The sequence below is a fragment of the Necator americanus genome, chromosome V, assembly GCF_031761385.1.
Source record: "Necator americanus strain Aroian chromosome V, whole genome shotgun sequence".
Taxonomy (NCBI): domain Eukaryota; kingdom Metazoa; phylum Nematoda; class Chromadorea; order Rhabditida; family Ancylostomatidae; genus Necator; species Necator americanus.
The window spans coordinates 6,802,348-6,829,797 of NC_087375.1; the positions used below are offsets into that span (position 1 = coordinate 6,802,348).

Here is a 27,450-nt window from a genome sequence, read left to right on the forward strand (position 1 = left end):
GCTTTTACTCCTAGCTTGCGTCGCCAAGCAGCAGGTTACTCGTCCTATCTTGTTAGGTGTAAATGGGATTACAGGACTAGCGTCAACAACTACATTATAGATCCCTATTGTTATTGTAATCTTTCGTATTTTATGGGATATCTTCTGAGGATGAGAGATAGTTGAGGAATGTCATGTTTTCATCTTGCTTCTTCCCTTATCATTGTTCTGCTCCCGCACCATATCTTCCCTTCTTCTTGCACAAACTCTCACTCTTCACCCTCCCTTTTTCCTTTTTCAATGTGTTTGTTAACTGCGGTGTATCACGAAACTGACCAAACTCTGCGTGCTAATATAGAGTCCAGAGCGTAGATTACGAGCATGAGCGTCCCCCCGCTCAATTCTCCCTAATCATGGGAAAAGGGGAAAGACATCTGTTCCTACGAGATGCGCTAGAACGCGCCGCCTTTGTGCACGTTACGTTCCATTCAGCAGCCAATTCATTGGTTTTACTTGAACAGTCTGCTGGGAAGGCCTCATTGACCGCTTCGGCCGCTCGCACGTAGACGATACAGGTGCCGCGTTCTAACGTATCTCGTAGGAACCACCACAAATTCCCACGCTGTTTTCAGACGACTAGAGGGAAATGAGCGTCGCCACACTCATACTCGTAACAGTACACTTCGAACGCTATATTTGCTCATAGAGCCCCAACTTCTTCAGTTCCGTGATGCACTGAATGCACTTGAATGAATGCGTACCCGTTTGAATATGTTTCATACTTTTCCGACAGGGGACTCTCAGGAGGTGCCCAAGCAAGTTGGGTGCAGCCACTATGTGTACCTACAGCAGCGATCGCCGCTACGCCTATCCAGGCGCACCTGCCCATCCTAATGGCACGCACAGCCCCTCCACCGAAGGCCCGCATGTTTCTAATTGGATTAGCTGATAAAACGAACTTATAAGGAAATCAAGTAGTAAGACATGAAATAAACAAAAAAAGAAAGAAACTTAAACAGCTGCGCTCGAGTTGCCGCGATATAAAAGGCGATTGAAATCGCGGCAGGAACTTCACCAGTTCTATTCACCGCTCCAAACTGAGTTGAGCTAGCGATGGTCCCCTCTCGACTCCAACCGATCGTCTCACCGCGTCGCTTCGAACGCACCCGCATACGGAACTGCGCCGAGATTCAGGTCGTTCTGACCCGACTATACGCGTAACCACGCGTACGTATACTGTGCTTAGACGATTGAGACAGTTCCCTTGTTTAGTAGGAAATGTAAAATCTCTGAAGAACCCACTATTTTAAATTTCGAAAAGAATTTGGCCACTATCAAATGTGCTGCTAAAAAGACGTTAACAACAACAATAACAAGGATTATATACAGTTACATACACAGTTACACTAATGTGGGAAGCCACACAATAAGAATCAAAATAAAGTAACTTGAAAAATAAGCAGCATGACATAAGTGAATTAAGATGAATTTATGGTTATAACAATTCTTTGTAAGAAAGACGTGGATAGAAATTGAAAAACCTAAAAATGAATTAAGCAAATAAGATTTAAACGTAATCTGAATATGCAAATAGTAAACGTAAGTGACATCAACTGTCAGAATAAATATCAAACGAATCACCAACAAGTTTCTATCAAATATTCCACGAATTACCAAGTTTTCGCGGATTTCGCAATGAATTCCGCAAATTCTGCAGCTCCACCGTCCTCTATTGGATTTACAACGGAACTTCCGTCGAGTAATCGTTCAAAGGGAACAAACGAGAAAAACTTCTTCTTCAATTGTAGTTGTTCTCTTTTTAATGTAATTTTTTTGCTCTCTGATAGAATCCTGAAACAATTCCGATATATGCAGACCCCTGTTAAAGGTGGAACGAGAATGAATGAACTAGGGACTATTCTTAGCGTGAATTTCTTAGTTTACTAACAGCACAAATGACTTGTTGTCTAAGCAGTATGCAGATGGTAGAAGTGAATACTAAACGTACCTTCCGACAGCCACACAGTGATTTTCGTTTACAAAGCTCTCCTCAAATAACCAATTGTCTCGCGGGACACCATTCTCCGACCACGTCGTTGACGTAATGAAGCAACCTGGAGGGTTTGTAATAGTAGAATTTCGAAAGAAGATGGAGACGCTCTAAAGAGTTTTCCAAAAATCAAAGAATATGGATTGTAATTGTTGAAATATCTCAATTGTAAGATTTTAGCTTTAATTTTGATTTGTTGAGATTTTGATTGTCTGGTCATTTAGAAAAACAAAGTCTACATTTGCTCACCAGGAGTATGTTTTTCGTTTGTTGTATGAAAATCAAGCATCCGTAGGTCTTTCACCAAACCAGTACCAGTCGCTTTCAACACTGACTCCTTGAGACACCAGATACGGTAGAAAGCGGTCCACCTAGAAATTCTAACTTGAAACCTTTACTCCTCAATTGCAGATGCGCTACATTCAAGGATTCTCTATATAAAATTTCTCGAATGCCGAACAGAACTATGTTGATTCCCCCTTTTGCATGTCCTCTGCTGCAGCTGCACTACAGAGTACACCATCAGAGAAATGGAATATAGTCGAGTCAAAACGACCTGAAGATCAGTTCAGTTGCGTACGCTGTTGCGTTGCAAGCGCTATGGTAGAGCTAGCAGTTGAAATCGTGTAGGAGCATCGCTCAGTCCACTAGGACTGCAGCGATGAGCGGTGCTAACGAGGATCCTAGGCTGCCCCGCAGAGTTCAGAGCTGCGCGGGGCGCGCTCTGCGGTTTTGGTGATTATTGAGCGACTCTTTTGAATAGTCAATAACCACCAAAAGCGCAAAGCTGCCAAATCGCGCTCCAGTGCGGCTCTGAACTCTACGGACAGCTTTGTCTCGATCCTAGCTGCTTCGACTCACCACATATCCGCTTGAGCAACCGCACTAAGCTTCAGGTTGTTTTGAGCCGACTATACCATATGACATTTATTCACCTATATTGATATATATTGAGTCACAGAGTGAGGCATGTTAGAAACATTACTGAAGCCACCACATAAGACTTTCGCACTCGACATTTAAAAAAAAAACATTTGAATCATCTGAAGGACTTCATGAACGTTTTTAGGATTTCTAGCAAAAGTAAGCAGCGCATGGTATGGTGGAGTCAAAAAGAAGTGAATCTATAGCAGGGTCAAAACGACATGAAGCACGTACGCGATAGGGTACGTGGCTCGAGGCGCTACGGTGGGGCGTAGCGGCTAGGAGCGTGGTGAAACCCTTGCTGTGACCATCCATCGCTGCAGTTTGCGACGGTTCCCACTTGGTTCCAACTGTTGCCTGCACCGCGCCGTTTCGAGAGAATCCGGAAATGCATCAAGCACCATCATGCACCGAGCTCCGTATCGTTTTGGCCCAAATATAGGTCCCGGATATTTACACACGCTGGGATTTGGGTGTTGCTTCGTTCGCCTCAAGTGATGAGTAGAGACATAAAGTATGAAGTATGTTATTTCGTAAATAGATCAAGAACTGTTATTTAAAACAACGCTAAATTTCTCCTTCAGAAATGTTCCTACTGACAAAAGAACTCTCAATGTTCTTGTTAATATTCGGGTCAGGGCAACCTGAAACCCAGTGCAGTGCAGTAACGTGAAACGGTGTAGTGCAATGATTCCATCGCTGCGACACGTCCAAATAACTCACTTCTCTCTTTCCGAGACTGCACTCCGCATCATTTGCAACTCCCCTTCGGTAAACAATGAAGACATATGTTCTATATGTTCCTGAGCGGAACGAGCTCGACAGTCATCTGTCACACGCATGACATCAACTCCTAAACGTACAACAAATATCAGATGAACACAATGTTGTAGAACGGAAGAAATTTACAGACAGCTCTCACCAATTTCTTCACTTTGACTACTGGCAAAGACGACGAGATCACCTTGGTGGGAAACGTTGAAATTTAGGCGCGCATTTGAGTTCGTCAGATATGGTTTACCACGTTCCGATCTAGCAATTTCGATGACATGCCAAGGCAGTGAACACACGGTTCGTACTGCTTGCCTAAACTGCTTTGTTACCACACAATTAATGAACTGTCTATTGACATTAATGACCTAAATGTGTGTAGCGTATTGATTACTATGCTAGTGCTGTACCATACTTACATATATTATTGTGGTTCATAAGAGGAAGAAAAAAGACACTCAGGCGCATCAAATACAAAGTAAATTGTTCTAGATTCATCTGGATCTTATGAAAATGGAGAGAAGCGACACAAAAATACTGTTTCTTGGACAATGAAGGAAATACTCTCGTAAACCCCTCCTCCCAAAAAAAAAGAGGATTACAGAAACTTTCTCGGAATTGTCGAAGCAATCATCGAAAGAAAAGAAGTTTGTAAAATATTGGCACATATTCGTTAGCCAGATGATCTTCCTTTAAAAAATTATCCTTTCCGAGCAAATAATAAACCAATTCTGAACGATACGCTTATGATTTTCCAGGATCTTTCAACAAATTTCAGAGTGCTTCTGTAATGCTTCTCCAGAAGTGCTAAATTCAAAGAAGATAATAGATTACATTTAGAGGTTCCCCGAAATTTCTCGAACAAGTAAGATCGTCACCTTATTAATAGTCGCCCTACCACACATGCTAGACTGTCGTCACGAAACCGAAATCTCCGTTGTTTTTCAACGTCTTCGCTTGGAAGACATTGTAGAGCTCGGCGAAACAACGATTCGAATGATGTGCACGCCTCACACTAAATAAAGAGAGTGTTAGACGAATCTCAAAGAGCGAAATATAGTAGAGTCAAAATGACAGGACTCCTGCTACCACCGTTCAGTACTTCAGTTCGTGATGGTCCGCTTATGCGGCTGCATCGTACATCATGTCGTTTCAACCCGACTATACGTACATACTAAAAGGTCAAACCGCCTTTCTGCGGAGTGACACAATCAGGCCGCATAAAAACATCAACTACCTCAACTTCTGAGAAAGTTAAACGTTTGAAAGGAGTAGTAGGAGCACATTGTTTTGTTGCGTTTCTCGTTTTGCCGCAATTTATGTGTACCTTACTCGCTCATAAAAGTTCCTCGTCACAATTCCTCACAAATGCAGCAGCACGAAGACCCGACCACCCAAAAGAGGAGAATTGAGCTGTGTGATGTGTTTGCGAGAAGCAATTTAGAGAGAGATTAGTGAAAGGTTTCCATCTTTTCAAGGAAGACTGAATTAGCTGCATACTGAATACTATAACGAAATAACAAAGTTAAAGACACCATACCACGAAACCGTGTACCGTATTGAGATCTCTCACCAAAGCTAGGGGTGTAATTCACGGGTTTGAGAGACACAATTCCCCTTAATAATCCAGGAGAACGGTGTGCGAAATGGCCCCGTAGCACCGGATCCCCCTACGTTACATCTAATAACGTGCTTGCGACTGCAGATCAAGTCTGCCAGCGAGCGGTAAAAACATGGCAATTTTCCCACTGATTGTCCGCCCGCTAGCAGAGGGGGCGCATACGCTAGTGGCACGTGTCTTGTGGGAGGATTGGAGAGATGCGACAACACCGTTTCTCACACCCTTTTTCTGGGTGATTAAAGAGAATTCAGCTTGACTGCGCTCATATTCTTGAACTTTAAAGAATCGAAACGAATCTGGGGTGGTTCTGGTTTCAGGTGGGCAATGCTTATACGAACTCCATACCATCCCAGATTCGTGGGGTGATGCCTTTAAGGCAATCTGTTCGTAAAGGGATACTAACATTGTCAACTCCGTAATACTTTGCCTCTAATCTAAGACTCTCGGGCATCTACGTAATGAGGGACATATGGAGCTTAGTTGAAGATGAATGAAAATTAGAAAAAAAGGTATTTACCTCTGCTAGAGAGACAGCCCAGCGTAGAGAACCCATTGGCAGTTCCCACTACTGAGACATGATTGATATCTTAAAAGTGAACCATATAAACACATAGAACTACAATACATTTGTATAACACTCTCGAAGATTCTCTGCAAAAGGCACATATGTAGCCAGGCACGCACTTAACTTTAAGCACAGCAACTTTAAGCACGACACCAATTTCACGAGAGCAGCTTCGACCCGTCATCTGAATGGTGCCGCATAAGTGGAACGACGACTGCAACCCACAACATCAACAGCGCATTGAGAAGACACCACTACCTCTAGAACAATCCACCGCTGATTCGCTCGCTTCGCAAGAGGAGACAATCCTACATGCACCTCAAAAAGGTTTCTCTGCTCACTCTGGGTCTCGGGGGGAATACTCTACTGCAAGCTGCTGCACAAGAACTACGGACACACGGTTACTGCTGCCATTTAAGCCACTCAGCTCCGGAAACTCGCGAAAGCTCTTCGAGAAAAGCGCCCGAGTTGCGATGCATCATCTTCATGATAACATCGTCTCCGTGTAACTAAGAAGACCCATCAAAAAATCGAAGACCTGAGCTGGGACACAGTACCCCGTCACCTTATTCTCCTGACATAGCCACTTCCAATTATCAATTATTCCGCCACCTTAAGGCTTCTTTGGCTGAGAATACCTTCACCAAGTTCGATGAGATTAACCAGGCTCCTCATTTCTGGGAAAAGGGGATCGCTGACCTGCCTATTAGGTGAGGCAGTGTAGTGACAAACAATTGACTGTAACTAACTGAAGTGACTAATGACAATTATATTGTTGATTGATTTACATCGTAGTATGAAAAAAAATAAAGAAGAAAACAAGTGCGGTGAGGAGATGACACAGTCGGGGAGAGGTTTCGCTGTCTACACGATCGGAGGTTCGAATCCGCTTTAGTGCTTACCGAGCCTATCATCCTCCCGCGGTCGATAAATTGGCACCAGAATTGTCTGAGAGGATAAAAACACTGAGCTGACACATCGGCTAGCCCCGCAAGTCATTGTATAGGTTAGTTACACGTTCGTAGACCTCAAACGATTCTGAATTGAAGTGAACGTGGTGGCACATCCCAAGCGGATTGATTAACGCCAGGCACTTTATCCTTTGTTTTTTATCCGTCTCGTCACACAGAGATGATGTAAAACATCGACTGAACTGCAGTAAGCGGCACTGTCCAGATTGCTGCGGTATCTGAGCGATATTTTCTTATTATTGTATCGTCATGGTGATCCTTGAGTGATGTCGAGTACGCCGACAATGTTGTTATATTAGAAACCAGTATGAAACTTCAAAGCCAACCTTGTATTGAAGCTGGCTGCATCTCATGGACTACGTCTACGCACTGATAAATGCAATCAGATGTGGGTCTCTTTGAAAATTAGGGAGGACGGACAACCGATCGAACTCGTCAATGATTTCTGTTACTAAGGCTGTATGAAGAACAACGGCAGCTGCGAGAAAGATATTCAGCAAAGATACGCTGAGGCCATTTCTGCATTTAACTCCTTAACGGAACGCCTGTGATCGACCACCATTAGTAGCGAAGTCAAGCCGCGATGGAGAGTCTTGATTGCACAGAAAGGAAGCTGCTTAGACATCTACCTGGCTACTTTTGGCCTAGAGTACGACACAATGAAGATCTTTACGCAGAAATTGATGTGGTATACCAGCGGATGACACGTGGAAGATATCAACATCTTGCACCGCCATCGAAAGTGGCTACAGTAAACCGTCTTCGCTTCCTTGGTCACATATTAAAGGGACCAGCAGATCGCCTTATTCAACGAGTACTAGGGAGTTTGTCGGGTTCAAGCCGGAAGAGGCCAAATGGCAAAAAACGGAAGTTGTGGACTGAGTTGTTGAAAGAGGACCTGAGGACTCTCGGCGTGGATAGGCAGTTCAAGCGAAATCTAAGATTCGCAGGATATGGAATAGCGATGGATGGGTTGATTCGGTGCCAGCTCTCGCAGAAGATCGAGAAGGTTGGACAGAGCTATGTTCAAGGACACCACACCCCGGTGAAGATGCGGGTAATCGTGTCAGGCGATGGCATCATTCATCATGGCATCGCCGATTAAGTCACGTATGTCAAAGCATTGTATCGTCGCCATTATTGTAGTCGAAAAGAATATGAAGACTGGACCTGAACAACAATGTGCAGCAACACTTTGTGGCTGGACTGGTATTTTCAGGTGAGGGATATGTAACCAGTTTGAAAGGAACTCGTTTATCTAACTTTCAGAAAGAATCATCGAAGCGATTATCGCACAAGGCAGCGGTCCACCCCGTCACGCCTAAGTAGAAGATAGCATCAATCAAGGTTTGATTATCTAGGGCTGTTTGGGGAGTCATATTCAACTTCGGCCATCGCCCTATTCTTCTCAGCTTGAGCACATAGTTCCAAAAAGTTCGAGTTGACCCTTAAAAATTGGCGTGGCAGGTCCGAAAAACGAAGATTGCGCAACGTGAATTTATTCGTTTTAGATTACGAGTATTGGCAGACGTTTGCGACCTACGACGTCCAGCGGCGAATCTCTCGGCTTCTATTTACCATAGTTCACGGATCGAGGACGCCCGCAGCATCTACGATTATGCGAATATCGATTACGCGGAACCTCTTTGTTACTCTCTGTTTGCTCCTGGCAAAAGGTATGTCACAATCTGGGACGGAAAAGTGGATGCGGCGCCATGACGCGGAAAGCGGTGTCATTTTGCCCCCATGCTCAAAATAATCTAGAAAAACAAAAAAATGACCTTGCTCCTTCAATTACGTTATGGAACTAGCACATCACCCTGCTCGTTATCTAAGTCTCACTTCCAAGCTGAAAAAACCTACTGGTCAAAGATAGAAGTTCGAGAGTGAGATATGTTGAGGATACGGGAACCCTCTTTATATGAGTCCCTACAAATTACTAGCTAATACCTAGAAATTCCCACAGCTGCTTTCTCGCAACCTCTTTTTAATCTTAGTTGCTCGCCTTAATCCATTCCGTATTTTAATAAAGTTCTTTAAGTAATAGTTAATTTCTTGGCTTAAAAGGCACGAATCGATCCAATCGCGTAGAGTAGCTATAACCAACGAATGTGCTTAAAGGCATCACCCCACGAATCTGGGATGGTGCGGGTTTCAGGTGGATTATGTCGTACGGAGTCGTAGATTATGGACAGGATGGTGATTCCGTACATTTCTGCCTAATTGCCGTAAAAAACGGCTAGGAAGATGCGGCGCGTGCACAAGGCTGGCGCACTCCAATTGAACTCGTAGGGGAAAATAGCGCCCCGGAACGCTCTAAGCCGCGTCTTCCCCGCCGTTTTTTTTTACGGCAATTAGGAAGAAATGGACGAAATCACCATAATCCCCATAATCTATGACCCCGTATAGACATAACCTACCTGAAACCGGCACCACTCCAGATCCGTGGGGTGATGGCAAACCTCTAGGAGTAAAACAAAATTTAGGTACAGCAACGCAAACATTTAACTGTTATTCGCCAGCTATTGTTGAAAATCATTAGAATTCAAAGTAATCACAGAATATCCTATAATTTCCACTACGTTCCTTCCTCACGCATAGGACATAATCACATTTCTCCCGTATCCCTTTTGGCAGAGGGCGAATAACTTTAAAAAAAAACAACAGATGAACAAAAGTGTAGTGGCACGTGCCTTACTTAAAATCTCTTTTCCAAAAAAAAAATTCTTTACATTTCCAAGGAACTATAGAAGCCTAATACTTGGATTTTTCAACAGCATACCATATGAATCACAATAGATATTTATCTTTATTGAATAGCTAAACGAAGTAAATCTTATTTCACCTTGCAAAGAAAAGAGTATCGCGAAACCAGATACAGATAAGAGCAGCCTGAATACAAGCGATTTCTGCAGTCTTACACTGCGGCACGAGCCTATTGGCATCAATTACGCCGTAATAACGTCATTTGAACCAATAAAATCGAACATTTTGAGACGATGTTGATGATGGAAACAACTACGCATCAATGCTGAGGTGATACGAAAACATGGAAAACGCAGACGAGTGAAAACCCTAACAACTTTGGCTTACAACAACAGTGAAGGTGCACAGAAACGAATGTCGTGAAAGAACAAATAGAGAAAAAGGATAAAACATAGCATAGCTCAACTTTAATATTTTGTTATTGTAATTGAACGACCTGCGACTTAATTTCAACAAAGTAATAATATTCAACGACAATTCTAAACTAAATTAACCATAAGAAATATTCACAGTTACTGGCTACTGCGAGGAACAACAAGACCAAGTTTTTTCGCTTCGCTCTCATAAATCAGGAGCCTCCACATTTTCACAACAAACACTTCTGCATCTTCATCAAGTATCTGAAATGAGCACTCTTTGAGTAGCCGTCAAATGATCAAATATTAAAAATAGCTTAAATACTAGTTTAATTGTCCTGGTAGGATAATTAATCTATCCTCTGAGAAACAGAAACGAACTTCAAAATGTATGAAAACATAAAAACAAGAACGTTTAAACAAATAGTGTGAGCTAAAATAGGTCATTTTCACAAGTAGGAACTAATCCACAGAAATTTTATGAGCAGAGAAGGTTCTCGCAATTTGGTCCCAATAAACATTCTCACTTTGTAACATGTAGAAAATGCATATATTTTGCTATTGTGTGATAGACAGATATCCTGATAACCCACCATTGCAATATCACTAAGAATGCGATCAGGAGATGTCTTTGTGGCCACTTTTTCGCACACGAAATCAACTAGCGCACTTTCTTCTTCACCTGGAAACAAAGAACAATTTCAGAGGCTTAATCAACAAATTATTGGAATACACCAATATCAATATCTCGCTCACCGAGAAACTCCAAAATCTTTTTCGCAACCCACGGCCGGACTCGCTGTTCAATCAATGAACGATCAACAAACCGCCAATCTATAGTGTGAGCGAAGAGTTCATCTGCAAATCAGTAACAACGGTAAGTTCTTTACATAGATCACCATATAAACGAAAAATACCTTTGGTAGTGGGTATATTGTTAATGAGATCCTTCACCATACGTTTTTTTTCGTCGGTGGTTAACGTTTCCATTCGTTCTTCTTGTGTAATCTCAAAGGGACGGAGATGTTTGCGACCTCCTTCTTCGTCCTCGTCGTCAACTCCTGTAAAAATCACCTCTAAACAAGAAGTTACGAAAAGTGGCTTGTAGAATAGAACCCTTGAATCTTTATAGAATCAAGAAAAAAACGTAATACTGTACCGAAAACTCCATTAAGCCGGGCATTCAGTTCCGGGCGTTGTAGAGTTTGCAACGATGTACTGGAGGTAGCTCCCCGCATCGTTATTGTGGGCGATGATACACTTAACGGAGTCGACTGAGACGTTACGTCCACTGAAATTCAATGTAAAGGAATGAAAAACAAATCTTATGGATTGAAAATCTGTCCCTATATCTTCTCTAAGAAGAATTAATTTCTAATTAGTAAATAATAATAATATTAATAAAGAAGATCAATACCAATCTTAGCTATAGCTCAACCAAATCAAACAAATCATTTCTAATTAGTTCCTTCAAGTACTTATGCTTGATGATATGGATACATACCACTTTTCCATCGATCTTCCTGACTAGTGGTAGGAGCAGGAGCATCACTTTTCGGGGTTTTCGCATCCTGGTCATCGTCCCCTATTGATTTTCCATCCAGGGACTTCCCATCTTCTTCATCGTCACTTTCCTCACTACTACTGGAACTATCCCCATCTCCATCTCTTTGACCAAGCGGTTGATGAGGATTAGGGCTCCCACTATCTTCTCGGAGACGACGCATCGCTGCCTCTTCCTGAACGATTGCTCATCTTGGAAGGCAGTTCCAAATAAAAGTAGGGAGCCTTAATAATACCTTCTCCAAATGTCTTCTCCGCGCCTCTTCGTCCACATCCTGGATATCTTTGTTTTCAGCAAGAATTTGCTTCCGAAGTTCTTCTATTTCCTGCTGTTCTCTCAGGCGGTCCTTGGAATCTGCTTCACGTTCTCTTTCAAAATCTCGTTTACGTTGGAACAAAGACGAACTCCTAGAGAAACTGAAGCGAATTAAAGACACAAAATTCTGTACAGTAAAAAAAGCAGATTTACTTGTAGTATTTCGGATCATCCTTTTCATCGTCATAATCCTCCAGGAAATGCTTGAGTTTCTTGGCTTCTTTAAGGATATCCCTTCTTCTAAAAATTTAACAAAAAAAAATCTAAACACCAGTGAAAGTTTCGTACACTATAACAAATATTTTTGGACGCTACAAAAAGTACTACAACTGTAAGTTGTTTTCTTCACTAACCTATCTTTTTCTCTCCGCTCTTCCCTCTCATACTGCTTGGCTTTTTGCCGTTCGCGGGCCTCCCACTTTGTCAAACGAGCTACGTACGCCTGCTCCTTTTCTTTGATCTGCTTCTTAAGATTACGTCTCTCACGAGCTTCTTCACTATCCTCAGAGCTTCTAAAACAATAATATATGATGGTAGGATGACAAACATACCAATGATAGAAGGAAAACCATTAAAAATAGCGTTACCTGCTAATTGATCGTTCTCTTTCTCTCCTCTTCTTTGGAGGTGTTCGCTCTCTTGATCTCGATCGACTGCGGGAATCCGAAGTTTCACTTGAGCTGCTACTTTCTGAAGATCCTGAATATGATGTGGAACGACGTCGACGCCTGAAATAATTTTCATTCGAAGAGGGTCACATACATTGCGTAGTGTATTGCAAAAAAATATTTTTAAGAGACTAAACGGAGACAACCTGAAAGAAACACATAAAGCAAAATAAACAATTAAAATCTGATTATGATTTGAATAAAGGAAGGACTCACTTGTGCTTAGGCGACTTGCTGCGGCGGGATGATCTTCTTTCATTTCTTGAACGCGAACGTGAGTCTGACCGTGATCGCCGCCTGCGCCTTTCTCGCTCTGCATCCTGAAATAGTATTGTACATCGATTCGTTCGCATTGTCATCGCTACAACAAAGTAAACGCATCGTTTATTTGCGCAATTTAAAATAAACATCATCGCCTAAACCGACAAGTACGAGTTATGTTGGGTAAACCAGCCTGTTCAATTAAACGTGTACAGTCGCCCTGAAACGGATTGCTTGATGCATACACGTAGAGAATACGGGAATAAAAACAAGAGAAACGTTAGAACAGCATGCAAAATGACTACGGTGTGAATAGAAGCACAGTCAATAAAACACGCTACGGACTTTGTCAACGCCGAACAGAGCACCCTGTGTGGGCTGGGCCCGACCTCACGTGTGTGGTGAGAGGAGGACCATAACGAGAACATAGGTTTGACAACGCCAACTCGAATATATAGATATATTGCAATAATGATATATACACTTACACCGACCTGCTATCGAAACAAACGCTGCGTTTCATGGTATCTGAAAGTGTTGAGCGTAGTAGTTGAGTACGAAAGTGTGTAATTGTTCGGAGTTACATACGGACTAGCATATTAGTAAGGGTGCAACAAGCGGTACACAGTAGGGTTGCCATGCGTGCATTGCGTGGCGTGCGAGGCTGTGTATAGGTGATGATGATAATGCTGCTGCTGCAGCTGCTACTGAGGAGAGAGCCAACTCAATCAATTCTCATCATCACGATAGCACTGGCTGCTACCAGATAAAGAAAATCAAGTGAAAATTTGCATAGCAGAAGGAGAAAATCGGGCTTATTCAACGCCTTTAGCACACAACAGTCTCGCAAACTAAGCACATCACATACCATTTATGGGAGTTCGTACTGGCGACATTTAAACCTGAATTCGAAATCGATTAAAATATTAAAAGGAACTTAACGATCTACACATGGAACCAAGCTAGTGGTTTATTTGGGATTCGGCATGCATCGAAGTTGAGCGGAAAGATTTAAACAGCTGTGATGGATAGCATGGGTGGAAAAAGAGAATATTATATTATCCGTATTCATTTTATATTGCCGCTAACAAGGGAAGTCAAAAGATCTCTCAAAACTGTTCACTTATGCAAAAACACTACTTTATTAACGCGAACAATTAGATTTTCAAATAAGTATCGCAGTATATACAAAAAGAAAAAGAATTTCAATGTGTTGTCTATGAAATAATTCAAACTAAATGTCCTACATCCAAGAATCCAAGGAACAAATGTGAGAATGTGGGTTTTGGCTCTTTATATCACTTTACACAAAGAAAAGGCTAGCGAAGAATGTGAATTGGTATGCAAAATTAAGCACCTAACAGTATTTTGTAACCTTGTGCTACATGTAATCTGTAACCTTAATTTCCTTAACAAAACCTTACGTATAGAATGTAAATTGACATTCTTAACGCAGTTCCAGTCAAAACTCGCCTCACTGTTTTCACCGCTCAAACAAAATGACAACTCCATGCCGAATCCCATTTAACATGCATCACACACAACAGAAACAACGTCCAAATTCTGTCCCACGGCACGCAGTCGTTGCGATGCCAGTTCACATTCGTACGCTAGTGAAGAAGCAAGGACGGACAGACATGAAAACAACCAGAGAGCAAGAGTAGCGACGCTTTTCTATGTGCGTTTCTGTAGTTGTGAGAATAAAGGCAGCACGGACGACAGACATAAGTAGTTACAGTAATAGCAATAATAGTAGTAGGTCATGATTATGGTAGAAACAAAGGAGTTCGAATCGGGCAACTTACCTTCATATAGGGCAATCCGTCTTGCCACCTATAGATATGTATAACAGCTCGCGCGAGTCTGACTAAACCACAAATATCCAAAATATTGATTAGTGATCAGAGTGGGCCTAATTATAGGCCTATATCCCATAAACTATTACACGTTCACATAACAATGGCAAAACTACAGCGGAGGATTACTTTGTGTACTTGTAATTCTTTGGCAAGCAAAAGAAAGGTAGAAAAAAAACAGCGCTAGATAGATAGAGACAAAGCGTTAAAGATACAAACGTACAGCAAATGTCCCAAGTTCATCTCATAGCTATAAAAGACGCATTCATGGAATCTATTTCTTTTTTCCAATCAATAATAGGCCCACCTTTTTACTTTCCGAACCGGAATCGCGTTTCTTCTCGTCCTTCTGTTTCTCTTTATCCTTCTAAACAAAAATTTCGAGACCCAACTCTTGATACACACAATGACACTCTTCAAATTACGAACGAAATTACCAACCTTAGAATCTTTCGCCTCTTTATCTGACAGCTCTCCATCTACAAAAAAAAGATGAGTCAATTATTCAAACGATTCCATAACTTTCAAAAGAAAAGAGAATCGACAAACAGAAACTCACAAAAATCAGAACGAAGCTACCTAAAGTCTACTTGCTAAACTACTCTACACATATAAGAACAATCTTTGAAAAATCCTTGAAAAGAATAGAAAGCCCTATATAACTATTATATAGCTCACCTTCTGCCAACGTTACAAGCTGTGGATGATCTGTGTCAATCCAGTTAAGAATCTTCAGCCGCACTTCTTCATCTTTTTTAAGATCATCGTCGTCAGCTGGTAACTCGTCTTCTTTTAGTTGTAGTTCTGGCTTGCCTACAACATCGCTTTTTGTTTTTCATTAGACACAGCAGCTACTTCCTAATTCATCATGCTGTTTACCCTTCATGTTTAGCAAATATTAGGATTTAAAAAAAACAAAAATGGCAAAGAAAAAAGCGAACACTTGGTTGAAACTAAGGCAGAACATTGCAATACATCAGTAAACATGTGTAAAACTGGGAGTTTCAGCAGCTATGTCAAGCAATCGAAAGTATGCCAAAACAACGTCACATGAAGCAACCTAACACCCGACGCTGACAAATGCGCGAACAAGTAAAATGGTGTCAGTAAACTAGTAGAGTGGATCTCGACGCCAAGAAGAAGCAATGGGGAGGATGGAAACAACAAATACAGAAGCGATGAATATACGTAGTACGAAAGAGTGTTTAGATCGAGACAAGGAAATAAACTTTCTTTATCTAACATTTTCTTTCGAACTTTCGATAACATAACTAGATTACTATACCCATTATAGGCTTCCTCACTAATTCAGTGTAATCCCCATACGCTCGACAAGCACACCGTGACAACAATCAGGAGAAAATACCACATCGTTTTCTTATATTTCTCATAATGACGTTCGAATGCTCGCATGAGTCGAGTAGGGCGGGATTTCACCTCATATCAAAGCACAAATGGAAATTTTTCACCGAATACGGTAGCAGTTGAGCAGCTAGCAGAATTCCAGCGACGCAGGCTGCCGTTTCAATCGTGAACATTCAATAACCACTAAACCGCAGAGCCGCCAGATTGCTCCGCTGTGATTTCTGCCGGCAGCCTTACGACTAAGGACGGTTTTCAAAGAACTATATAGTCTTACTTATATAGTCGGCTTACAGTGACTGCGACCAAATTGGAGAGAATGAATAAAAATAAAACTTCTTTTCGAGTTCATGGAGGACTGTATGAGCGAACACTCCACCTTACGGCAAAATCTGATGAATTTGCCACACAAGCTAACCGTTCTTATTTATGCGACTCACTATTGTTATCTACAAATAAAAAAATATCCTCGCAATGCATCTGTCACAATAGCTCTTATGTTTTCCTTCTGCATGCATGGGCTTCTCCAAGCAAATGAGGCTTCAGCCATATAACTAACTACTCATTAGAAGGCTGTCTCTCTGCCAAAATAAGAACGCCATTAGCCAGAGCTGCAATTACACCCCATAAACAAACAAAAAAAAACGCTACACCACATTCTTAATTTTGTAGCATGGGTAATATTACACATATGCATAGGGTGAGGTAATAAAGTGAAGGCAAAGATCCTGTCCAATATATGCCAACAATATGTTATTTAATAGTTTAACAATATATCACTAACATCTGCTTCCTATAATAATTATAGCAAAAAAAAATCAGCAAAAACTGTAATGACCCATGACAGACTGCTAGTGTGACAGACAAACAGCTGGGATCAATTCAGGCTAATCATGCGCGCCAGTAAATTACAGCAACTCAAAGAAATCACGGACAGTAGTAGGCAGTCGAAAACATTCAGCTGATGATCAAGCGGGAGAAAAACGGTTTTAAAAAATGTGCAAAAATCCTCACTTATACGATGAAACTAAAAAATGTGCTCACATTTTTGGTACTGCAGAAGAATATATAGATAAACAAAGGAGAATTTTAAAAACATACCAGTGTCTTTACGATGCTGTATAGCCCATGCACGTAGTTCTTCACGCACCTTCGGTTCTGCCTTAAATACTATCCATCGAACTTCGAAATTTAAAAGAATTGAACTCCAACTTGAACAAAAAAGAATTCCTCCGCTCAAAATTCTCAGACCTCCTATATTCCTTTTTCATCATGATGTTGTCAATCAAAAAGTTCTGTTGCAAATCACCGTCATGTACTTTTCTCTCTCATTTTCAAAATCATAACTGTCTATCGACATACTCAAAATAAAAGACAACATCAAAACTATAAGCATAGCATAGCATTATAAGAGCAACTACTAGATCCGTCTTCACAAAATGCTTGGTCTAATATCTGATTTTTGTTCTCAACAACTAAAACAACCAAGACAAATAGTGAAAAAAAAACAGTCCCTAACGTCGACAAGAACAATTGAAACTGTTCCAAAGGAACCGCGTTTAGAACGAATGAATTATAAATAAACGCACGGAAGCAAAAAAAAAGGACTGAAAGATATCGCAAGGTTAGGGAATTTCTAGCAGATAATGCATATAATATGGCTATTCAAGTGTACTTCAGGAAGCTGTGTGCAGTTCTACCACTTTTACAACACTTAATATCATCTTTACAAAATCACTTCACTACAGGAGGGCTTCATCAGTTATAATTCACTACATTACCTTTACGACTAGCTTTTTCTCCCCTATCTGGAAATCGTTGAGCACCCGCAATGCTCTTAATGTCCCTTCTGGTTCCTCAAAATCACAGAATCCAAATGCTTGGTATTTCCCATTCGAGCCTTGTATTCTTTTCCAAGTTGTAACCGTTCCACATTCCTTAATAACGGAACACACATCTTCGCGGTCAAATCATTATGACAGATCAAAAGAATCATACCTGCAGCATTTGCTGCATGAATTCGTTGCTACATTTCTCGGAAATGTTCCCAACAAATACAGTCGTCACTGGCTTTTGCTTCACTGGAGTAATTTGGATCTGAAACAGAATCCTAGTTACGGAGTATCACCTTTCGTGAGAGAGAAATATCGATGTTATGTTCGAAGGGATAGAAAAGAACGTGCAGTCATCAACAAAATCCGAATGAGTGATCAGCTGTCAGGTGTCGGGTCTCAGCAGCAAGCCAATCCCCATCCTAACATTCTAATTTGCATAACAAAGCAACACATTTTCAAAAGAGAAAGGCATTTTACTGCAGCGCTCTTATAGACAGCTTCATTATCGATGTCAGTTCGAGTTCGACTTCAAAGAAAAGTACCTGAGGAGGGATGAATCCACGTCCAATTGGATTGAAGAAGATTTGCGGTTGCGGAGGAAAGCCTGAAGAAGTGCAACTAAGATTAAACAGCTTCGGCACAGTTATTTTTCTTTTTAATTGAACTGACCAATATCTAGCGCTTACCAGGTAACAGAATGTTCTCCAAACCCAGAAAGGGTAACATTATGGATATTTGATCAGATTGTACTTTACAACAAATCACGGTGAAATCGCGGCCTGCCGAACAAGTAGGCGGGAAGCGAACAAGCGCGTCTCTGGATGTTCTTAGTGATGTTTGGGGGGATGAGATAGCGAAAATCGATACTTCCTAGTTCTTCACACAAGCGACGCTGACAACTGCAGGAACATTGAGTGGAACAACACACTTGTTGCTCGCGGCGACTAAACGAAACATGCGATTGAACGAACGAAATTGAATAATTGATAATTGAGTTCTGTGGGGTGAAGAGACACGAAAACGCCCGCATTCCATTGTTTACGAATGCAGCAGCTGAACAACCAAGGGTGATTAGAAAGAAAAAAATGAGGTATAATAGAGGTTGGGTCTAAGAGTTTCCTCAAAAAAACACATTGATTACGTAAAGCAAGAGTCTTTTTACGTTTGGAAAACCAGCAATTATAAGGTTTGTGAAGAACAAAGGTGGAACGAGATATTAGAAATCAATGCATTCATCAAAGTTTTCCACAGATACTGGATAATGCATACTGGATCTTACTGAGACCACAAAAATCCTGATAAAATCTACAAACTACAAGATTTGCACTACTGCTAAGAGTAGTGCATAGCAGATAACAAAAAGGTGAAATGCCTCTCAAGTTATGCACTTGTTTAGAAACTAGTGCATAAATTAAGTTTTTTTTCTTTCCTTCTAACTCTGCGATAATTGACTGAAGCAGCTAAGGAATGCTTCACGAAAAGCAATGTCAACCAATGTACTATTTTTATTACTTCACATGCAGTTAACGTTAGGTTGAAGCGAAAATACCACTTGAACAGTCTTTCTGCAGGAATTTCTCGGAATTTCTGAAAATAACTACGAGCAGTTATACGTCAATGAGTTAGTTCTTTGAGCTAGCTGCGAAGCAATGAACCTCACTAATGGCGACGCTTGCGGAGATGGGACAACTGCAATGATATCTCCTCGTTCCAGCAGCAGTATTCTAACAAATCGATCGTGGGGAAAGGATCATAGTCATACGAGATTTTCTTGATAGGGATAAGTACAAATGTGCGAGATTTGGAGAGGTATAAATTTTATACTATTACAAACGAAAATCTCACTAGTTTCTGCAAATGTACCGGGAATATGGATCTTTTTTCTACTCTGACTAGGCGTTTCACATCAAAAGCAGACTATATTTTATCGTCTTGAACTATAGTACGACGGGTCGCCTAAAAGCGGCAAACTTCACTATATTAAAGTCGAGTGTGTGTTTTTGCGCGATTGTTCAAAGTAAAACCAATGCAGTTAGAAAAGTACCAAATTTGTAGAGTTATTATTAAATTTGTCAATAGGAGAGAAAATCAGGAAAAGACCCAGTTATGCAGGATTGGAGAGGAACAGATAATAAATCTGATTCCTGTTCTTAAAAAAAAAACCGTGATGATGTACAGAGGTTAAAATACAAACGCAGCAAAATTGGAGCAGTGATCGACTGAAGCTCCACGATCTGTGATATCTATATAAGCAAATGACGAATGACCTCTCTGTAAAAAAGGTGAACAGATGTGGTACGTGAAAGAATAATGAGAGAATAGAGACTGTTCGTATTTCACCACATATCGACTAGCCTATGTCGATACATATTGGACTAGCCAGTTCTTTTTTTTTTGTCATAACGGCACTCTATGACGTCCAGAGAGGAATAATGACGACGGAGTTTACTGCATTCAAAACATGGCATGGGTAGTTCTGCAAAAGACTCCACCCTTCGGAACCTACCAATAAACGGAAAGAGCTCTATGTACGGTTGATGACCGGGGAGTTTATTAGACGTTTCAATGTCTTCGATTTTCTGCATCTCCTCTATAAATTCCTTGCAAATTGTTGGATGGGAATGACTAGTATTCCATCGTTCAGCTGCAATAATATGCATGCTGCGCCGTCAAATTGCGCTTTCGAAGCAGTTGCTTTTAGCAGCTTTTAAGAATCAAAACCACGCGAAGAGGCTACACATCGATACCATCCTAACGTTACGAAGATATCTCAGAAAAAGCTGACATGGAAGAAGAATAAGATGTATCATATCGTCCTTTGAGAGGTTATACTTTATTTGTGGGCATTTCTTACACCTTCGCAAAATCGAACAGCTATTTCGTGAACTATTGCAAACAATCATTTTCAAGTAAAAAGCTAAACGCGTTGAAGCAGTGTCAAGTGTAAGGTGCTTTGATTTTTCCGACGGGAGGGTGAGGGAGAGATAGGAAGAGGAGTGAGGAGAGAGAAAGGAGAGGAGGAGGAGATGTGAGTGAAGAAGAAAAAGAAGTAGGTCGATGGTGGCACAAATTGAATAAAACTGGGTAAAGAACATATAGAAGAAAACAGTTATTGCTATTCTTGAAAATTCCTAGTTTCTTCGAAATTTAACCGCTTTGGCATTTATGACGTATATACCCGCACCGTAGAAAAGTGAGCAAAACACTATGGTTAATCCCGTATTTGCCCGCCTGCGGCGTTTTATATGCGCATTGGCTCCTGTCCAATCGGACCAATCTGGCAAACCCCTCCCTGGAAGTGAAATGTACTAATTTTCTGCATCTTTCTGTGCACCGGATACGTGTTTACTCTCTACGCCTTTTAAGGATTTGAATGAAAAAAAAACTGAAAATATTTTTTGTGAAATTTCCATCACAAATTCCGAGAAAACCGGATCACTTCGGAAAGGAAATTATTGCATTAAATTATGGGAATTTTTTAGACCGTACATTTAAATATGAGGATGATTCTTTACAACGCGGTTCTGTTTTTCTGGTATGGTATGGTTTTCTGGTTTGGGTGGTTCTAGAATTTCCTTCAATTTTATTGAATGTGAAAAAGTGTATGGTCTTGATGCTGATAAGTTCATGTCTAACAACTCGGTTCATACTGGATGTAAAGCTGTTCGTTTCAAAGTACATTGTAGGCGAGGAATTTCTCTATCAAAATCCATATTTTCTAGTTTCCAAGAATATATTTTTTCCACAACTTAGATGCGATAATGATGGGAAATGCGCCACTTTTCACAAGTGTATCTACTCTGTCTTCGTTATAATTCCGTTAGTTCGAGAGAGGGAAGCGAAGGTAGTCATTTTCGACTTAGTGCTTAGCCAGGCCAGCCAACAGCTCCTCCACAATGCAACTGATCCTCCAAGTTAAACGGCCTCAAGAAAAAAAAGCTACCGAAAGAATAGTTTGAGTTTAGAGGCGTACAAGTACGAGCTATCCTGTGCAACGCAATCCCCATGCTTTGTGTCGTCCGGAAATTGGCTCTTCAACACTTGTGCAGTTCCTTCTTCACGTAGAACGCGGCAGTTTACAGACGAAAATTTCTACAGGTGACGCCTTCAAAAACACCGACGGCACCGGCATTTCCTTTGAAGTTCGTCTAATTTTCGAACATTCAGGAAAAACAACAAAAATAAGTACTCAAAAAGACCGAGGTGGAAAGCCAGTTGTAGCTGATGTTGTTTCTTATTTTCCACTGAGCACCTCAAAAATTAAACAACTGGTTGTGAACATATAGTTAATCGGTTTGGCGTGTCCAATAGCCAAATTAATAACATTTGATATTCCAATACAACACCTTCGAACGTTCTCGTTTCCTCAAAGCTCGGCGTATTTCTATCTGTTTTCTATTAGTGGTACACTATGTAGCGACGAGTGCGAGCTACCAGTGCCCGCACACCCGGTGGAACATTGCGTCTCTGAAGACGGCGAAAAAGCCGAAACGTTAGGCTAATAAAAGTTCCATCTAAAAATCCCGTAGGCACACTAATAGAAAACACATCTTATTTTTATTGCGATGGTTGTTAGCAATATAAGGTGCCTTCCTTTTAATAGTGCATTGAAGGCAGTATTTCTCAACAAATACCCTGCCTCTTAAAAAAACAGAACAACATTATGGAGACCAATAATCAAAGCTTTAGCCTTAGAGGAATTACCCCCGCTATACTGCATACGCTGCATACCAAATGAATTCACCGCAATTATTTTTGTGAGCGCTTCGAAATGTATAGAAAAAGTCACCAACCAAATGGAGGCATTGGAAACCGCGGAGGGAATGCCATCGCTGAAGTAACCGTGGAATATCTGGCAAGAAAGTCAGAATTGTTGCACCGGATCTGTAAAAGAAAAATGAAGTACGATAGTCGCAAAAATACAGAAAATCTCATAATTAAATAACGCGTGACAGCATAATAATTAGTTATGCAAAATACAATGTGGGATCACGAATAAATCTGGAAAGGTGCAAAGGTAGGTGGGCGGTGGCACCCAACGCTGTTCTAGTTAAACTGTGCTTTTGAGCGCAAAAGTCCATAAAGTGCAAAAACCATTCTTGTTTTTGTGTCGCTTCAAATCACAAATGTTTTTCCCATTTGAAAAGGCAATAGTTCATTAATCGATTGTCCATCACTTGAAGTGAATAGCTAGGTAAGTCGGAGCTTCCCAAAACCTAAGCATTAGTCTTCAAGGATCTATGACATGTAGGCTAAAGCTACTAAGAATTAAAATACTAATAGTTCCGTCTCTATCTTCCTTTTTATCTCAGTAGCTTTAGCCTGCATGTCGTAGATTCTCTAAGACTAATGCTTATGTTTTAGGGCCGACTAACACAGTAATTCACTTCAAGTAATAACCTGTCGAGTGATCAACTAACCGCTTTTCGAAAGGGAAAGCTATTCGTCACTTAAGAACGGTTCTTGTGCTCTATGAACGTTTTACGCACAAAAATATAGCTCAACTAGAGCAGCTTTAAGTCCCCCCCACCCCACCTACTTTTGCACAGTGGAAATACATCTCGATGCTATCAAAATTAAAACAGAAAACGATAACTTCGGCTTTCCAGGGTGTATTTTGCAAGGTGAAATTGAGATCTATTCGTAATTCTAGAAAAAAAAGAGAATAGAGAATTAGGAACAAATAAACTGATTTAACAAATCTAATTATTGCGACTTTGACAACGTAGACTTAGGGTTCCATCCTAATTGAAAATGCGCAACGTCCATAAGAAAAAAAAATCAAGAATGCTTAAGTGATTCTTACAGACAGGTCATTAGTAGAATAAACAAACAGTGATGGCAACGTATAAAAAAAAAACTTCACAGAGAAACTTTCCATAGGTTTCAACCTTTCGAAAAAAGAAATCGAAAAGCTATAGTTTTGCTGTTCACAACCGCACACAATACTTCGAAAACGTATCTTCTGACGAATATGAGACATCTTTTTAGAAATAAAACGTTCGTTTCTCCTTTGCAATTCAATCACGACGATGATGAACGCGCTATAGTTGTCATGTTAATATTTACAATATGATATATATCACGCTAACAAATGCGCTTTCTCATTTCAGAACTGTTATCCTGCATCAGAAGTCGTGTACATCTTGATTTAACCTTGATTTTCACTCCGCAGCTTCTGTTACTGGCTAAAAAAAAAGTCGCCTGGAATCTACAACAAAACGTAAAGATAGTGTGATTAAATTGAATGTTTCAAATTATTTAGCGAATATTTGAAATTGGTGAATGTGAAGAGGCAGTTAAACGTCATTTAACTGCAGAAGCACCACGACGAATTGCATAATCGATCTCCAAAGCTCGGGAAAAAGTGCGCGCTTCGCGCAATTCAAACAAGCCACCAGCGTTACGAGTGACCTGATACTCACACAACAACGAAATTGATGTAGAAACAATAATAAACTGAATTAGTTCCTCCAATATCGAAAAGATAGACTATAAAATAACCTCACATTTCAAGAATCCTAATTAAAATCGAACGTAGTTCAATGAACATTTCCAACGCAATGAAATTGCAGCGTTTCGATAACCGAAAATGTGAGAGATTTTCAAAAGTGAAATTGTGGAATATCCTTAATAGGACATCCTGCAGGAACTCAAAGGAGAAATGAGAACATCGTTAAGCGTAAAGTTAGACTTCAAAAAGGTTCTCGATTTTGAATGACTCGGGAAAAATGTGAAAGATCGTATTTAATCGTATTTAAGCGTATCCCATTCAGATCTTATGATAAAAATCAGGAATGATTGATGATGTGGATTCGCTTTCGGACGGTTCTACGCAAGAAAAAACCACCACAATATCGAAAGATGGAAATGATGTGATAATCGACAAAACGTGGACAGAGAGACAGAGCAGCGCGGAAAAGTCGATAATCCGAAGAACGTCGATACCAGCACACCCGCTAGGCAACCGTCAACGCCGCGCGAACCACACACCACACCCGGACAACTCGGACGTGTCCGATTAAATTCGCACGCCGCAATCAAAACGTTCCGTGTGTGATGTGGTGCACGTACCGCACCACATCACGGTCATCGTTACCGTTGAGTTATTCAATAAGGGAAGAAAAAACACCAACCAGTTGGTGATTCCCTATCCCTTGTCGTTGAACTTGAACATTCCTTGCATTGAATTAAACTATACTACGCCTTAGTGCCCTACCAAGCCTTTCATCCTTCCGGGGTCGATGAATTCGTACCGGACTTGTCTGGGAGGATAAAAACACTGAATTGACACATCGGCTGGCCACCGTAAGTCATTTTACAGGCCAGTTACACGTTCGTAAACCTCTAACGATTCTGAATTGAAGTGAACGTGGGTGCGCATCCCAAGCGGATTGATTAACTTTTAACTTTACTTCAAGCAACAGAGTTAGTACTTGTTTTCGCGTCATTTTTAAACAAATTACACCAATCTCTAGTTCCTCTTTTTCGAGAAATATTATTGGAGAATCAATTTTTGTTTTCATTGTTTCTATTCTAAATAATCTTTCTAACGAACACAGTTTTAGCATCCCAAGCGGATTGATTAACGCCAGACATTTTATATTTTATCCTTATTTTTATATTATGTCTAACTGCCTCTGAGATCGAACGTTTATCCGTGCAGTACGGCCTGACGACAGTCACGTTTTCCTCAGAGGTCCGAGTCCGAAAGTGTGGTTCTATTTGCAATTTGGAGCTAAGCAAGTAAGCTAAGTATTGTATCACCTTCTGGATAGTTCATAGGGGAAAGCAAAAAAAAAGACAACAACAAAAAAGGCAAAACACTAGCGAAAGTTCGTCAGTGACAATTTCCCGATGGAGCAAACGCAATGGACCTTAACTTCCATTGTTTTGTCGCGAGAATATCCGTACCGACGTGACACTCACTGTGGGTGTGTGGGTGACACTTGCACCTCACTTGACGGTGATTAGATTTAGGTTTGCAACTGATCTACAATTTACGTTGCGATAGCGAACGGTGAGAGGTTTCGGTTGCTCCTAATCGAATTTTTAGCACAAATCCTGATTGCTTCTAGTCTTTTCCCCGCCGTAATCTCAGTCTGCGGAGGAAGAGAATACGCTGAAACTGAAGTGATATACCAAATCGAGTGTTTGAATTGTTGCGCGCTGTACATATTTACAGAGCGGGAGGAGAACTTAGTGTACGAATCAAGCAGAAAGCGAGAAGAGATGTGATTTCGGCGTGGAAGAAAAAACACATTAGAAATGAATTTGGTGTGTCATATATAATAATGGCACGCCTGACAGATCACAATGAAAGAAACATTAGAAGCATTCTGGATTTGTGGTAGGAATTCGAGTAAAAACAAGTGGAACGAGTTTCTGGTGATTATCAGTGGCTTCTTGCTGTTCGCTTCGCTATTGGCATAAAATTTTTTAGATTACTTGCGGTTCCAAACCCAATTACCACCGAGGGTGCAGGTGACACTTACAGAACCGCAAAGAGTTTCAACATTCGTGCGGATCATCTCGGCAGAGAAAAAAAAACTGGAATTCAATGTCGGCTGCGTCTGCTCCATTGGAAAATTGCCTTTAATCAACTTGGACTAATGCTAGTCTACAAGCCAGGAGGAGATATGCTATTTGGTAGAAGCTCCCAATAGTACAGCGCTTTTAGGCCTCTGAGGAAGAAGTTAGTGTCGAAACGTCAAGCCGCAAAGCCCAGTAAAACCTTCCACCTAACAAGTTGTTGGACATAGCATAGTTTAGCTCAATAAAAGGGAAAAAGGAGTATCAGTTGCAGTTCGCAATGGAGTATTGGACGTCTCTACAGACGAGACCATAGTCGGGTAAAAAAGGACACACGATATTCCAGTGCTACCACCACTCTCCGCTACAGTTCGCGATGGTCCCACCTCGATCACAACCGCTAGCTCGACTGCACCGCTTCGAGCGCAACCGCTTACGCAACTGCACCGAGCTTCGCGTCGTTTTGATCCGACTATAGTTGAGTAGATTTAGAGTACTACTCAGAGGAAAAGGAGAGTTCTAAGTCCTTAACCATTCCACTTGCACACTAGGACATTTCCAAACAAAGCTCTCCAACAATTAGAAATTAATGCGAACTGTGGTGTATGGGAGTTTTCTGATGCATGATTTTCATGATGGTGGGATAACGACTTATTCTACATATGTATGGCAGAGTGCGGAAATGGACAAAACTGAGTGCACTCTTAAAAACTCGCATTTCAAATGCAAACACCTCAGCTGTCAGTAGATGCTGTTAGCTTTCATTCAAAGAAATCTTCAGAATTTAATACCAGCATTAAGTACAAACTGCTATCTTTAAGGGTAAAGCTTCAAATTCTGAATGAGTCGAAACATTTAGTCTTTAATAAATGCTCTTTTCTTAGAACATCCTGAATTAGTCTATTGAATTAGCGTTTCATAGAAAACTTCTGGAACATTTCATATCATAGAAACCTTTGGTTTCTGAAAAACAGTCTGCAAAACAACCCGATAACATAAGATTGGATGATTCACAAATAACAATCCAAATGTTAGGTACATATGAATTCCAGAC

General features: G+C 40.8%; 4 protein-coding genes across 4 annotated transcripts; 2 read left to right on the forward strand and 2 right to left on the reverse strand.

The window, feature by feature from the left end:
- Positions 1 to 1,649: 1,649 nt before the first annotated feature.
- On the reverse strand, positions 1,650 to 5,898 carry RB195_013147 (uncharacterized protein; the record flags this gene model as incomplete). The annotated part of the gene is made up of 7 exons (XM_013440786.2): positions 1,650 to 1,830; positions 1,988 to 2,093; positions 2,279 to 2,400; positions 3,677 to 3,806; positions 3,876 to 4,039; positions 4,603 to 4,739; positions 5,863 to 5,898. 7 exons carry the CDS (start codon positions 5,896 to 5,898, stop codon positions 1,650 to 1,652), a joined length of 876 nt encoding a protein of 291 aa, XP_013296240.2.
- Positions 5,899 to 7,464: 1,566 nt separating this feature from the next.
- On the forward strand, positions 7,465 to 7,986 carry RB195_013148 (uncharacterized protein; the record flags this gene model as incomplete). The annotated part of the gene is made up of 1 exon (XM_064202835.1): positions 7,465 to 7,986. The coding sequence occupies one exon, from the start codon at positions 7,465 to 7,467 to the stop codon at positions 7,984 to 7,986; it is 522 nt and encodes a 173-aa protein (XP_064058716.1).
- Positions 7,987 to 10,159: 2,173 nt separating this feature from the next.
- Positions 10,160 to 22,694, reverse strand: RB195_013149 (uncharacterized protein; the record flags this gene model as incomplete). The annotated part of the gene is made up of 19 exons (XM_064202836.1): positions 10,160 to 10,267; positions 10,597 to 10,685; positions 10,760 to 10,861; positions 10,921 to 11,064; positions 11,163 to 11,294; positions 11,508 to 11,742; positions 11,803 to 11,974; positions 12,036 to 12,122; positions 12,236 to 12,394; positions 12,470 to 12,610; positions 12,767 to 12,870; positions 14,975 to 15,034; positions 15,109 to 15,146; positions 15,346 to 15,480; positions 17,131 to 17,191; positions 17,811 to 17,966; positions 18,028 to 18,126; positions 18,407 to 18,468; positions 22,658 to 22,694. 19 exons carry the CDS (start codon positions 22,692 to 22,694, stop codon positions 10,160 to 10,162), a joined length of 2,121 nt encoding a protein of 706 aa, XP_064058717.1.
- A 1,967-nt stretch (positions 22,695 to 24,661) lies between these two features.
- On the forward strand, positions 24,662 to 24,889 carry RB195_013150 (uncharacterized protein; the record flags this gene model as incomplete). The annotated part of the gene is made up of 1 exon (XM_064202837.1): positions 24,662 to 24,889. The coding sequence occupies one exon, from the start codon at positions 24,662 to 24,664 to the stop codon at positions 24,887 to 24,889; it is 228 nt and encodes a 75-aa protein (XP_064058718.1).
- Positions 24,890 to 27,450: the final 2,561 nt, after the last annotated feature.